General features: G+C 39.0%; 1 protein-coding gene across 1 annotated transcript in view; it reads left to right on the forward strand.

Annotated features, from left to right (window-relative positions):
- Positions 1–452: 452 nt before the first annotated feature.
- The window catches only part of LOC133640868 (zinc finger protein 568-like), a 33,818-nt gene continuing 18,727 nt past the window's right edge, over positions 453–15,543 (forward strand). The window contains exons 1-3 of the mRNA XM_062034551.1: positions 453–871; positions 4,995–5,177; positions 11,487–12,832. Of these exons, the coding sequence (XP_061890535.1) occupies positions 748–871; positions 4,995–5,177; positions 11,487–12,832 (1,653 nt within the window). The 5' untranslated portion in view covers positions 453–747. The remainder of the gene's footprint in view (positions 872–4,994; positions 5,178–11,486; positions 12,833–15,543) is intronic.

Here is a 15,543-nt window from a genome sequence, read left to right on the forward strand (position 1 = left end):
GTCCATAGTGGATCTAACATAATAGTGAGAGTCCAGTCCATAGTGGATCTAACATAATAGTGAGAGTCCAGTCCATAGTGGATCTAACATAATAGTGAGAGTCCAGTCCATAGTGGGGCCAGCAGGAGACCATCCCGAGCGGAGACGGGTCAGCAGCGCAGAGATGTCCCCAACGGATGCACAGGCGAGCGAGCAAAGTTTGGCGTTAGTAAATATTAAAAACATTTAAATACCAAAACATGCACTGACCCTTTTTGTTTTCCAATTTTCTTTTTTGTGTTTTAAAATGAAATTTAAAAAACTGTTTTTTGGGGGGGGTTTTTAATATCCCTTTATGAAAAAAAAAATGATACACCAAAACATACACGGACCCCCACAGACGCGGATCGTGAAAGCTTGGGACTTTTTTTGTTTCTCTCGCGAGATTTGACAACACTGCGTGGGAACAAAACAGGACGAAGATAAAACAAAATGGCGTTTGACGGAGACGTTATTGTGTTTATAGTAGTTCAGTGTTCCTAATCAGTACGTACATGGACACATGCGTGTGGTTTAATAGAGTAAAGGTTGTTAATAATTGTGTGTATTTGGATACATTAGTCTGAGCGCACTTTGAAGCTCCTCCCGCTACCTTAGCTCGCTAGTTAGCTTAGCTTGTTAGCTGCTAACAAAGAGAGGCGGAGGTGATCAAAACACATCGCTAAGCAGTGATCAAGTGTGAGTGTAAAGTGTTGTGATTGTGTGAAAATGTGCGAAAGAACGATAGCAGAGTACGAGGAGGAACTTTGTCCAACAAAAGAGGAGAAGGAGCGACAACATCAACTACTGGACGCTGTTTTCAAGAAACGTCAAGTTTTGTTACACAGAACAGGTTTGTTTACTTCTTACTCTCACATGTCTACTAACTTTAGACTATTAACGCTGTTCTTAAATGTGTTGTCTATAGGAAGGCGAATTGTCATGTGAGAATGATGCACTGCTTTGTTTTTATATTGTTCATGAAAACAAGACAGTGTCAGACACACAATATTTATGAGAGGTTGATGTTCCTCTCAGTGTGTAACAATGTGTATCAACATGTTTACACAAAACTCACACAGTCACCAAATATATTTTACATTGTAATCAATATAATTCATAGTTTCATGGCTAATTTCACTACCTGATTCTGACCTACATGCATCAATGAGTGAAAGTAAACATGTATTGTCAATCATCTTTCAATAAACAAAGTAGTCAACGGGGGCGGTATGGCGTAGTAGGTAGAGCGGCTGTGCCAGAAACCTGAGGGTTGCAGGTTCACTCCCCGCCTCTTGACATCCAAATCGCTGCCGTTGTGTCCTTGGGCAGGACACTTCACCCTTGCCCCCGGTGCCGCTCACACTGGTGAATGAATGATAGGTGGTGGTCGGAGGGGCCGTAGGCGCAAACTGGAAGCCTCGCTTCCGTCAGTCTACCCCAGGGCAGCTGTGGCTACAAATGTAGCTTACCACCACTAGGTGTGAATGAATGAGTTTGAGTATCTAATAATAGAAAAGCGCTATATAAAATCTAATCCATTATTATTATTATTATTATTAACATTTGATTTATTCAAAGAACATAAAGGTGAGTGACTTTCCTTCAGCGTGCCGTAGATGGTCTCCAAGTGAATGTGGGAGCTGTGGTCTAAAGTGAGATTTGCCACACAAAAAAAACACCACATAGTAAAACATGTTTTGGGAAGAGTTGCTTTTGGCCCAGCCAACATCATCACTCAATAAAGGGGGGAAACTCATTTTATATGACGAAAAAAATGTATGAATGTTTTAGGTAGTTTTGGGTAGAGATTTTTTTTATTCCATTGATTTTTCATTTATGGTAATGCTTGTCTGGACTTCCTGACAAGTCGCTCTTAGGGTGAAAGTAGTCTCCCACCTCTCAGCATCAGCACAGGCTCCCCCCAGGGCTGCGTGCTAAGCCCCCTACTCTACACCCTCTACACCAGTGGTTCTTAACCTTGTTGGAGGTACCAAACCCCACCAGTTTCATATGCGCATTCACTGAACCCTTCTTCAGTGAAAAATAAAATGGTGTTTTTTTTTCAAATTCAAGACAAAGTTATATGTTTTTGGTAACACTTTAGTATGGGGAACATATTCTAAGTAACAAAGACTTAATTTACAGTTTTTTGGACACTAGGGTAACACATTGAGTGCTCTGAAAAGCGCTATACCAAATAAAATGTATTATTATTACTAATAATTTAGAGTTATTTGGTTAGGGTTACGGCCAGGGTTAGAGGGTTAGGGTTATAATAAGGCCATGCCGAATAAGGCATTAATAAGTACTTAATAATGACTAGTTAAGAGCCAATATGTTACTAATTTGCATGTTAATAAGAAACTAATTAATGGTGAATATGTTCCCCATACTAAAGTGTTACCATGTTTTTTTACTGGTGCACAAAATGAACCGTGCATGAACATCACCTTGTTCAAACAACAAAACCAACACAGCGCATGAACGCACAACAAATTACACACCTGCAAATCAGTCTGACTTCTGCTGTTGCCGTATCCGTAATACGCCGATAGGGAGAAGTTTTTATTTACACGATGACTCGGGGGTGTCTTGACCTCCGCCGAACCCCTGAGGCTGACTCACCGAACCCCTAGGGTTCGATCGAACCCAGGTTAAGAACCACTGCTCTACACTCATGACTACACCCCTGCTCATGCCAGCAATACCACTATTAAATTTGCAGACGACACCACAGTAGTGGGACTCATTTCTGGGAGGGATGAGTCTGCCTACAGAAATGAAGTGGAGCGGCTGACTGGGTGGTGCAGGGAAAACAACCACCAAGACGAAGGAGCTGATCATGGACTTCCGGAATTAAAAAACGATAAACATCCAACCACTGTACATCAACGGTGACTATGTGGAAAGGGTCTCTAACTTCAGGTTCCTGGGCATCCAGATCGAGGAAGACCTGTCGTGGAGTGCAAACACCTCAGTGACCATCAAAAAGGCACAGCAGAGACTTTACTTTCTGAGACTCCTCAAAAAAAAAACACCTGACACAAAAACTGCTTGTGTTCTTCTATCGCTGCTCAATAGAGAGTGTGCTGACATCAGGGCCGGCCCGTGGCATAGGCCGTATAGGCAAATGCTAAGGGCGCCGTCCATCAGGGGGCGCCACGCCAGTGCCACAAATGTTGGAGGAAAAAAAAAAAGTTGGTACTATTATTTCTAAATACAAAAAATAATCCCACGTTAATTAAAATGCAAAGTAAAGCCTATTTAATAGAAATATTATTTGTTACAACATTACGCCCCCCCCCTCCCCCCGCACGGTGCGCCCCCTCCCTTCCCGTATCATGACTCTTTTTGGACGTCACCACATCAAAAAATCAACACAGGATGTCAAAACGGCCAAAACTGTCAGGTGCCCAGGGAAGAAAAAATAGAAAAGAAGAGGAGGAGAAACGAGAAAAAGACAGAGGTAGCAGGTAGGTAACGTTAGCCCACATGAAATTATTTGTCTGTTACAGAATGTGATAGTAACCTGGCTTTTTAGCATTAAGCTAATGTTACATGATTCGGCAATTGCTCATCAATAAAGAGCTAGTTCTGTTTTAACGTCGGGTTAATATTGTGGAGGGGGCTAAATTGTTATGGAAAATAATAATGTAACGTTAGGTAATTACAGTACTCCCACCTTACATTCCTCAGGGACATTTGTATTAGATCTTTTAAGCAGGTGTTTTTTGTTTACATTGTTATTGCCTTCTGGTTAGCTAATGTTTGCCCTGCAGGTAATAGTCACTTTTCCACCCCTTTATATATTAGGTTTAGTTGTAAGCCTAGTTGTTAAAGTGCACATCATTAATGTTAATTAAGCAATATCACATGAGAGGGAATGCTGTTTTTTAATTTGAGCACTGCTGTGATTCGGTTAAAGATAATCATAACATAACATTCTCATATAATATGTTAATTTGCTTTCTTTAAGTAAAAAAAAAGGTCAAAGACAAAGCTATTTGGTTTCTTGTGAGTATATACACTTCACTGCCGATGTGGGGGGGCACCACTTAAAATCTTGCCTAGGGCGCCAGATTGGTTAGGGCCAGGCCTGGCTGACATACTGCATGTGTGTATGGTATGCCAGCTGCACAGCGGCAGAAAGGAACGCACTTCAGAGGGTCATAAAAACTGCCATGAAGATCACGGGCTGCTGTCTTCCCTCCCTAGATGAACTGTACAGTGCCAGGTGCCTCAAAAAAGTCCAAAACATCATAAGGGACCCATCTCACCCCAGACATAAACTTTTTGAATTGCTGCCCTCGGTTAGGAGATACAGGACAATAAAATGCCGGACAAACAGATTTAAGAACGCTTTTTACCCGAGTGCAATAGTGTCGCTGAACACAAGGCATACAAAAGAATGACTGTGCATGTGAGCTGTCTGCTTGGTATTTTTATGTATTTTTATCTATTTATCTGAGTACCATGTTCTTATGTTTTTTATGTGTCATTAAGAATTTGCACTAAATTAGTTTGCGTGCAATTTCGTTGTACAATGACAATAAAGATATATTCTATTCTATTCTGTGCCATTACAAGGTTATGATTAGAGCTAAGGTTTAGGAGGTTAATAAAGTTGTGATATGATTTTTAAGGATGTATTGATCAATGCCGGTTCATCTTTCTAAAGGCTTTACAAACGGCACCCTGAATTTCCCCCATGGATCAATAAAGTACTTTCTATTCTATTCTATTCTAAAATTCCAAGCCCTATTGTTACTTACCACACCATACTCAATGTTCCACTTTTGAAGCAATGTTCATGCCTGCGACTAAAAGGAACTCTTTCCCATGTTTATCTTGGTTGTTTAGGTACACACTTTTAACACAGCACACCAGAACACAAATGATCTCATTGTGAAAACAGTGTTAGTCAAGAATGACTTCTATTCTCTTTTGATATTATTCACTTATTTACCCAACAGACGTCCAGCAGCCGCCCCACATTAAAGAGGAAGAGGAGGAAGTGTGGATCACTCAGGAGGAAGAGTGTCTTCTAGGGCAGGAGGAGGCTGATCTCACCAAGTTTCCACTGACTGTTGTCTCTGTGAAGACTGAAGAGCATGAAGACAAACCACCTGAGTCCTCACAGCTTCATCACAGTCCAAGTAAGCACAACATCCACTTATCATCTAATACAATGTTTGTGACACATGTTCATCCAGGGGCCACAGTTAGGACTAAGAGTAGGGCTGGGTGGTATACCGGTATTACGAGTTATACCAGTATATTTTCCAAAGTACCGCAGTACAGATAGAAGTAATCCTTAAAGGCCTACTGAAAGCCACTACTACCGAACACGCAGTCTGATAGTTTATATATCAATGGTGAAATCTTAACATTGCAACACATGCCAATACGGCCGGGTTAATTTATAAAGTGCAATTTTAAATTTCCCGCTAAACTTCCGGTTTAAAACGTCTTTGGAGGATGACGTATGCGCGTGACGTAGCCAGTGAAACAGAAGTATCGGTACCCAATTGAAAACAATACAAAAAAGCTCCGTTTTCATCTCATAATTCCACAGTATTCTGGACATCTGCGTTGGTGAATCTTTTGCAATTTGTTTAATGAACAATGGAGACTGCAAAGAAGAAAGTTGTAGGTGGGATCGGTGTATTAGCAGCTGGCTGTAGCAACACAACAGGAGGACTTACTTGGATAGCAGACGCGCTAGCCGACGCTAGCCGACGCTAGCCGCCAACCGCACGGATGATCGGGTGAAGTCCTCCGTCGCGCCGTCGATCGCTGGAACGCAGGTGAGCACGGGTGTTGATGAGCAGATGAGGGCTGGTTGGCGTAGGTGGAGCGCTAATGTTTTTATCATAGCTCTGTGAGGTCCGGTTGCTAAGTTAGCTTCAATGGCGTCGTTAGCAACAACATTGTTTAGCTTTGCCAGGCTGAGAATTATTAACCGTGTAGTTACATGTACATGGTTTAATAGTATTGTTGATCTTCTGTCTATCCTTCCAGTCAGGGGTTTATTTATTTTGTTTCTATCTGCATTTGAGCCAGATGCTATCACGTTAGCTCAGTAGCTAAAGAGCTTCGCCGATGTATTGTCGTGGAGATAAAAGTCACTGTGAATGTCCATTTCGCGTTCTCGACTCTCATTTTCAAGAGGATATAGTATCCGAGGTGGTTTAAAATACAAATCTTTGATCCACAATAGAAAAAGGAGAGAGTGTGGAATCCAATGAGCCAGCTTGTACCTAAGTTACGGTCAGAGCGAAAAAAGATATGTCTTGCACTGCATTCTAGTCCGTCACTCTAACATTCCTCATCCACGAATCTTTCATCCTCGCTCAAATTAATGGGGGAATCGTCGCTTTCTCGGTCCGAATCGCTCTAGCTGCATTGAAAACACTAGGAAAATGTGAGGAGCCTTTCAACTAACTACGTCACGCTACTTCCGGTAGGGGCAAGGCTTTTTTTTTATCAGATACCAAAAGTTGCGATCTTTATCGTCGTTGTTCTATACTAAATCCTTTCAGCAAAAATATGGCAATATCGCGAAATGATCAAGTATGACACATAGAATGGGTCTGCTATCCCCGTTTAAATAAAAAAAATTCATTTCAGTAGGCCTTTATTTTTAAGTTATCATGCCGTGATTCTACCATTCCGGCCCACTTGGGAATAGATTTTCCTCCACGCGGCCCCTGAGCTAAAATGAGTTTGACACCTCTGTTTTAAACAGTTTTGTGATATGTAATGTTTTGTGTGGACCCCTGTAAGACTATCTGACTGCCATGGCATCAGCTAATGGAGTTATTTTCTCAAGTAAACAAATACAAACATGTTTATGACAGAAGTTGCAATTTACATGATTCTATCAATCACTTAAAAATGATGGAGAATACATTTCTGCCGAAATACAAACTCTGTGTAAATATATATGTTCCTAGTTGCAACTGTATGAAAAAACTGATTTAAAAACATGCCAGAAATAATTAATTTGTTTTATGAGCTTCCCAAACACAACTGTTTTGCTGAAAAAGCACTGACACAGCAAATGTGCACAATCTGGAGGGATGTTTAGTTGCAGTGGCAATATTGTTAGCTGCCTCACTGAATCCTGCACTTGACAGCTTGGTTTTCCTGTCTTCAATTTTAAAGGGAACAGGAATCTTCTAAAAATGTTGAGCTAAAAAAAAACACTATGAAAGGTGAATTATTTTCAAGTTGCTGCTGAGGTTCAAAGTGTCTTCTTGAACCAGGGACTTTATTTTATATTGTGTTCTTTTGCGTTTTTGTTATAAGCTGAAGGTGTGTCATGATCCGTGGTTCGGATCATGTTTTTGTTATGTTCTGTTAGTTTTAGACTCCATAGTTCCTGTTTTTGTGCACCCTTGTTTGTTTTAGTTACCGTGGCGACTTATTAGTTTCACCTGCCTCTGGTGTTCGGGACACGCACTTGCTCTAATCAAGAGACCATTATTGAAGCCTGTCTTTGCCAGTCAGTCGTCCTGGCGTCATTGCTTGTTTCATGCGATACCATAGTTCATGCTGCTCGTTTTCATGTCCGATTCCAAGTTTATGCTAGTTGTTTGATTCATGCCGTGTCCACGTAAGTGTTAGTTGTTTCATGCCACAGTAAGTCTTGTTTGTTCCAGGCCGTAGTCCATGTTAAGTGTTTAGCTTCTATGTTTCCTGCGTTAAGTTTTTTTTTGTTCGTTAGCTTCTCGTGTGAACGGCACACTTTTCTTTTGTTTGGTTCCGATCTTTGTGATGTGTAGGATTAATTGAGAAAATAAATATGTTCCTACCTGCAAGCCTTGTCCTAAATAGTCCGTTTGCATCCCGGGAGAACAAACCTCGCAGCAAGCTGCGACCCCCTCGTTATGACAGGTTTGTCTTAAAGAAGATTGAAGATTATACTTTACTATTCTTACGTTATTTTCAAGGATTTTTAATAATTTTATGTGCATCTATCTATGCGTGCAACTTTAACACTACTGTAAAATTATTCATGTTAAGTATTTGTTTCAATAAAACAACTCGACACACATATTTGGGATTGACTTTGTTTAAATTCACTTTCCCACAAAAATATTGCAATACATATCGTATATCAATATTCAGCCAAAATATATCGGGATATGAATTTTGGTCCGTATCGGCCAGCCCTAAATAAGAGTGGAGTAGCGTTGTCCTGATATCAACATTTTGGCTCTGATGCCAAAATGCAGTGTTTCCCACACATTAATTTATTTGTGTCGGCCCGCCACGAAAGAATTACGTCCGCCACAAATAAAAAAAAAAATTTTTTTTTCATTTTATTTTATTTATTTATTTATTTTTTTGGTCCTGTCCAGCTTCTCAGGCAAATCATATAGTTGATGTAGATGCCCATATAGGCTGTTCAGATTTACTTTACAAAAGAGAAGTGTAGGATACTTCTCTTGTTGCCTTATTTTGACCACTACTGTTTTCTGTTTATTTGTTACTGACTGTGGCAGGACACCTCTGCCTTTGTTTCACTTTATGTTGCTGGTAAATAATATGGTTGTAGTAGTAGGCTAAAGTTAAATTATTTACTATGCACTAATTAAAGGGGCAGAGCTTTAAGAGACATTTTAGCTTTTATATTTTATAAGATATATTTTTTGTAAGAACCACAATTAATAAATATATTTCAGTGAATAACTTATTGTTCAAATCTGTATATAAATATGTACGTAAAGTGTTGTAATTATATTGTAAAATGGATGGATGGATGGATGGATGGACGTTTAAAACAAAACTGTTCTTATTAATTAGTAAGTATAATTTTTTTTAGCTTTTTTAGAGAAAATCATATCATTGTAGTAAATTATGCAAATTACTCGATGATGTCATGGTGGCCACGCCCATAGCCACGCCCCCACCGCCACAGATATCTTGGCAGTTTATGGGAAACACTGAAATGTATATCTATAGTTTTCGATACTTTTTTTCAAAATAAAGGGGACATCAAAAAATGTCATTATTGGCTTTATTTTAACAGACAATCTTTTGATACATCAAAAATATGTTTCTTATTGCGCTCAAAGAACATTTTTAGAAGATTAGAATTAGAATTAAAAGATATTAAACACACTGAGATGTTCTTATTGCATTAAAAGAACAATCTACAATTACATATAGTCTGCCACAATCTAGAATTAGGTTAGAATAGAATCGAAATCTTTATTGAGATTGTACTGAATGCTTTGTGATTTATGGTTGCCACTCTCTGTCTGTGTTTTAAGACAAATACAATAATTAGTAAGTACTAAAATCAATACTATGGCTAAAGTGCACAGATAAGACATGTAGCAGGTAAAGCACACATTGTTAAAGACAAAACACAAATGAAATAGTGGGAATTTGTTGGGCGTGGTCACCATGACATCATCGAGTAATTTGCATAATTTAATACAATGATATGATTTTCTCTAAAAAGGCAAAAAAAATCTATACTTACTAATTAATAATAACAGTTTTGTTTTAAACGTCCATCCATCCATTCATTTAACAATATAATTACAACACTTTATGTACATATTTATATACAGATTTGAACAATAAGTTATTCACTGAAATATATTTATTAATTGTGGTTCTTACAAAAAATATATCTTATAAAATATAAAAGCTAAAATGTGTCTTAAAGCTCTGCCTCTTTAATTAGTGCATACTAAATAATTGAACTTTAGCCTACTACTACAACCATATTATTTACCAGCAACATAAAGTGAAACAGAGGCAGAGGTGTCCTGCCACAGTCAGTAACAAATAAACAGAAAACAGTAGTGGTCAAATACAAATAAGGCAACAAGAGAAGTATCCTACACTTCTCTTTTGTAAAGTAAATCTGAACAGCCTATATGGGCATCTCCATCAACTATATGATTTGCCTGAGAAGCTGGACAGGACAAAAAATTTTTTTTTTAAATGTGTATTTATTTTTTATTTTATTTTATTTGTGGCGGACGTAATTATTTCGTGGCGGGCAGCCACAAATAAATGAATGTGTGGGAAACACTGCTATGAATGCCGCTCAATTCTGTATGTATGTAATGTAGTACAGGCACATTTATAATAACATTTAATATTTATGTATTTTGATCATTTTTTTTATTTTTTTAAATTATTATTTTTTTTTTTTTTAAATGTTTTATTTGTTTTGTCCTGTCCAGCTTCTCAGGCAAATCATATAGTAGATGTAGATGCCCATATCGGCTGTTCAGATTTACTTAACAAAAGAGAAGTGTAGGCTACTTCTCTTGCTGCCTTATTTGTATTGGACTTTATTAAATGTGTTTATATTATCATTTGATGCAGCCGGGCCGCAGCAGGAGGGGATAGAAAGAGAAAAAAAGGAAGACAGAGGGGGAAATTGTGGGGACAAGAGGGGGATAAGACAGAGAGACAAAAACAACAACAGCAAACACAACAATAACAACAACAACATTATTTTGATAATTTTAAGCACACATTATTTAAAAAACGCATCACAACGTTTGCTTTTTTTTCCCTCTTCACTGATTATTACTCGCTGTTGACTTCATTAGCGCTGTCAGGCCAAATTTCTTCTCCCTACAACCCCCCCCCCCCATTTACTTCCGGGGTCATTTCCTCTTACGAAAGCACTTCGGCTTTGACTGCCCGTCGCTGTAAGGATACTTGTTTTTTTGTTTTTTAAAAATATAGCGTTAACAAAACGTCTGTATTAATCGGACAAGTATTAATCGGACAAATTAACTTGAAGATATTCCTGACTGCACATTTGACTTGTGGACATATGCGGAAATGAATAACAATGTACAATAAGTTAATTCATTATCAATCAACATTAGCAAACGTTATTAAAACTAAATGTATTCGTTAAATTCAGTTTTTTTTAGTTCTCTGTGTAAGTTAACTAAATTAAAATGACATTTATGTGAACTTAAATTTTTGTAGTTTCATTCGTTGTTTTTACGTCATTACTCATGTTTCCCATAAATCATGTTACTTTGGGAATGCATATGTGAACAAATACTCATTGCACATTTGACTACCGTACAGGACGGAGAATTAAACGATTTTTGATTCGTTTTCCACGGGTCAACACTACTTCAGGGTTAATTTCGATCGCTGTCAATGACGTAAGAGGAAATGGCGTAAGTAAGAGGAAATGACGTAAGAGGAAATGACCCCGGAAGTAAATGGGGGGGGGGGGGGATTTTTTAGGGGGAAGAAATTTGGCGTGACAGAGCCAACAATCATAATAAAACGGCAGTCCGATATTATCGGACATCTCTAGTTGGAACTCATTATTCATATTTACTTTGTTTCTATTGAGAAATTTGCTTCAATATATAAACTTTTCTATTTGAAATCGAACACTGTTCAAGAACCAAATAGGTTTGTCTAAGTCAAAATGTGTTTGTTTTGTTTGTGTCCTGCAGACGTCCAGCAGCTGGTTAGACTTCCTCATTCACAGGGTGTCAACTCCATTTTGAAGCAGGAGGATCCACAGCCCCCCCACTATAAAGAGGAAGAAGAGGAAGTGTGGATCACTCAGGCAGGAGAGTGTCTTCTAGGGCAGGAGGAGGCTGATCTCACCAAGTTTCCACTGACTGTTGTCTCTGTAAAGTCTGAAGACCATGAAGACAAACCACCTGAGTCCTCACAGCTTCATCACAGTCCAAGTAGGGAGAACAGAGCTGTGGAACCTTCAAGAAGCAGCTCACCACAACACATGATGGCAGAAGGTGATGGAGACCACTGTGGAGGATCACAAGCAGACAACCTCTTAGCTCCACTATCAGATAGTGACGACACAACGTCACCCGTTAATGTAAATATGGAATCGCATACAAGAACACACACTGAAGAAAAACCCTTTTGTTGTTCAGTTTGCACAAAAGAGTTTATTAAAAGCTCTCATTTGACTCGACACATGCGGACACACACAGGAGAAAAACCTTTCAGTTGTTCAATTTGCGATAAAAGATTCTCCATCAAAACTAACATGCAAATACACATGAGAACACACACGGGAGAAAAACCTTTCATTTGCCCAAACTGCGGCAAAAGATTTTCTCAAAATGGAGCGATGCTGTCACATATGAGGACACACACAGGTGAAAAACCTTTCAGTTGTTCAGTTTGTGGTAAGAGATTCTTTGACAAAAGTAAAATGCAAACACACATGAGAACGCACACGGTAGAAAAGCCTTTCAGTTGTTCAGTTTGCGCCAAAGGCTTTGTGAGAAACTCTGATTTAACTCAACACATGCGAACGCACACAGGAGAAAAACCTTTCAATTGCTTGAACTGCAGCAAAACGTTCTCTCAAAAGGGATCGTTGCTGTTACACATGAGTACACACTCAGGAGATAAACCTTTCAGTTGTTCGGTTTGCGGAAAAAGATTCTCTAACAAAAATAATATGCAAAAACACATGAAAACACACACCGGAGAAACCCCCTATAGTTGTTCCGTTTGTGCCAAAGGCTTTGTTAGAAACTTTAATTTGACTCAACACATGAGAAAACACACAGGAGAGAAACAATTCAGTTGTTCAGTTTGTGGTAAAAGTTTCTCTGACAAGCATAATATTCAGTCACACATGAGAACGCACACGGGGGAAAAACCTATCAGTTGCTCAGTGTGCGGTAAAAGATTCTCTGACAAACGTAATATCCAGAGACACATGAGAACGCACACGGGAGAAAAACCTTACAGTTGTTCGGTGTGTGGCAAAAGTTTATCTAACAAACAGAACATGCAAAAACACATGGAAACACACACAGGAGAATAACCTTTCCTTTTTGGAAATTGAATGGACCTAATAGTCACAAAATAGTCATTACTGCAGGGCTTCTAAAAAGTCCGGACGAGAAAGCTACGCCACTTTTATTCTTCTCTTAATACAGCATGTCATAGAACGCATGTAAACATAGCCATACCCACTGTGGAAATGTAAACTAAATGCTTACTGTTGTGTTCTCTTGTATCACTTCCTATTGTGTGTATCAACCCACCACTCCTTTCTTCTTTTTTATTGACTTTATTTATTTTTCCTCCTTTTTCTATTCGTCTATCCGTCATATAGCTCTGTCGTCCTCCGCATTTACCACAATTAAATTACACTCGCTCAAAATGTATTATATAAGCAAACACCCCTCACCCAAATACTCCCTAATTATATGCTTGTTAGAGATTTCTACTACTTATACTTATAGTGCACGTTTGCTCTCACACACACGCACACACACACATTTGAGTGGTGTTAGATCCAGGGGAAAAAAACATAACATTATTAGACATTTGAATAATATTCAAGTGGAAGAGTGAATTTTACACTCCATGTTTCCATTACTGACTTAGAGGGCAAATACGTAATTCTTTATTTTTCTCTGGCAGACTGCTAAAGTAGTCACGCGGGGGGAAAAAATATTTCCTATTCAGAAGGAGATATTATTAGAACTGGATCTGGAGAACAAAATCAGACTTGTAGAAATAGCTTGTGCTAACTGACAAGACAAACACAATTTGAGTAAATGAAGAAAATGCTGTTGCAGCTACCGGGCGTCCACAAGTGTCGCTGTTTAATAACAGCAGTGGGGTCTTTAACGCACGCCAAGGACTCCACGGGAGAAAATGAGTCGATGCCGCCCGGCGAGGGGGTCGGCGTGATAATGGAGCTCTGTGCGCAGACACAACGGCCTCTGGCGTTGGCGGTTGCCTCTTCGCGGGGCTTCCAGACAAGCCTCTGTTGCGGTCAAAGTTCTAGATTTGATATGCAACAGCAGCCTGCTTTTTTTAAAAGGGATGAATTGTGCAGCGTAGCTTAGCCCTCACTCTACATGTCAAAATATCCCGGACAAAACGAGCATCTTGCTGCGTCATCCTGGCGCCGTTGTCAGGTCAGCTTTAGTCGGTCCCGATCCATCTGCGGTCCCCTCCAAGGTTTCTCATTGTCATCCCATTGGGTTGAGTTTTTTTCTTGCCCTGATGTGGGATCTGAGCCGAGGATGTCGTTGTGGCTTGTGCAGCCCTTTGAGACACTCGTGATTTAGGGCTATATAAGTAAACATTGATTGTCTGTAGCGAGCAGGGGCGTGTCCTGGCATGCTGCCAACAAATATGCTGGCAGAACTTGCTGCCGCGCCGTGACACGAATAACACAAAATTGCCATGAGGGCGGTTTTTTCTTTTTCTTTAAAACTGTCGTCGATCCAAAAAATAGAGATTCAAGTGTTGAAATTAAAAATAGTAAACACTTTTATGAGTAGGGACCTTTTGGGTCTTCAGGACCTCTAGTCTGATTTTTTTGTTACTGTCATTGTTCAAAAAAATAATGATTTGAAAAACAATCCAATCCAATCCACTTTATTTATATAGCACATTTACACAACAAGAATGTTTCCAAAGTGCTGCACAGCCATGTTAAAAACAATATTAAAAACAATGTTATGCTACACCAATGACTGAATAAAAACAAAGACTAAATGAATAGAAAACCAATACAAAAACAATATAAAAAAATAAATATGAATGAAAACAATGTTGTTATGAATTCGTTACTTATTTTGCTTCACATCAAATAATCCATTTTGAAAAAAGTTGTGGGGGAAATATTGCATATTTTGTGCTTTTGCCATAAAACAGGGCATATATGGCAACAGATCTGTAGATATTTATGATAAGTAAAAGTTTTTTAAAAAATCTGTATATGACTTATTTTTAACACTTTAATGACTGAGATCCTGTGGGGTCCCGGGAACTTGAACATTCACCAAAATGAAGCGGAGCCCTGTTAGTCACAATAAATATTGTATTGTTTTTAAAAATGTCAAAATTGCCCCCGCATGCATTGATTTTTTAGTGTGTGGCCCTGACTGGAAAAAGTTTGGACACCCCTGATCAGGGCCGGCCCGTGGCATAGGCCGTATAGGCAAATGCTAAGGGCGCCGTCCATCAGGGGGCGCCACGCCAGTGCCACAAATGTTGGAGAAGAAAGAAAAAAAAAAAGTTGGTACTATTATTTCTAAATACAAAAAATAATCCCACGTTAATTAAAATGCAAAGTAAAGCCTATTTAATAGAAATATTATTTGTTACAACATTACACCCCCCCCCCCTCCCCCCGCACGGTGCGCTCCCTCCCTTCCCTCCCTTCAACACAAGATGTCAAAACGGCCAAAACCGTCAGGTGCCCAGGGAAGAAAAAAGAGAAAAGAATAGGAGGAGAAACGAGAAAAAGACAGAGGTAGCAGGTAGGTAACGTTAGCCTACATGAAATTATTTGTCTGTTACAGAATGTGATAGTAACCTGGCTTTTTTAGCATAAACTAATGTTACATGATTCGGCAATTGCTAATCAATAAATAGCTAGTTCTGTTTTAACGTCGGGTTAATATTGTGGAGGGGGCTAAATTGTTATAGAAAATAATAATGTAACGTTAGGTAATTACAGTACTCCCACCTTACATTCCTCAGGGACATTTCTATTAG

The sequence above is a fragment of the Entelurus aequoreus genome, linkage group LG23 (genome assembly GCF_033978785.1).
Source record: "Entelurus aequoreus isolate RoL-2023_Sb linkage group LG23, RoL_Eaeq_v1.1, whole genome shotgun sequence".
NCBI classification, from domain to species: Eukaryota; Metazoa; Chordata; class Actinopteri; order Syngnathiformes; family Syngnathidae; genus Entelurus; species Entelurus aequoreus.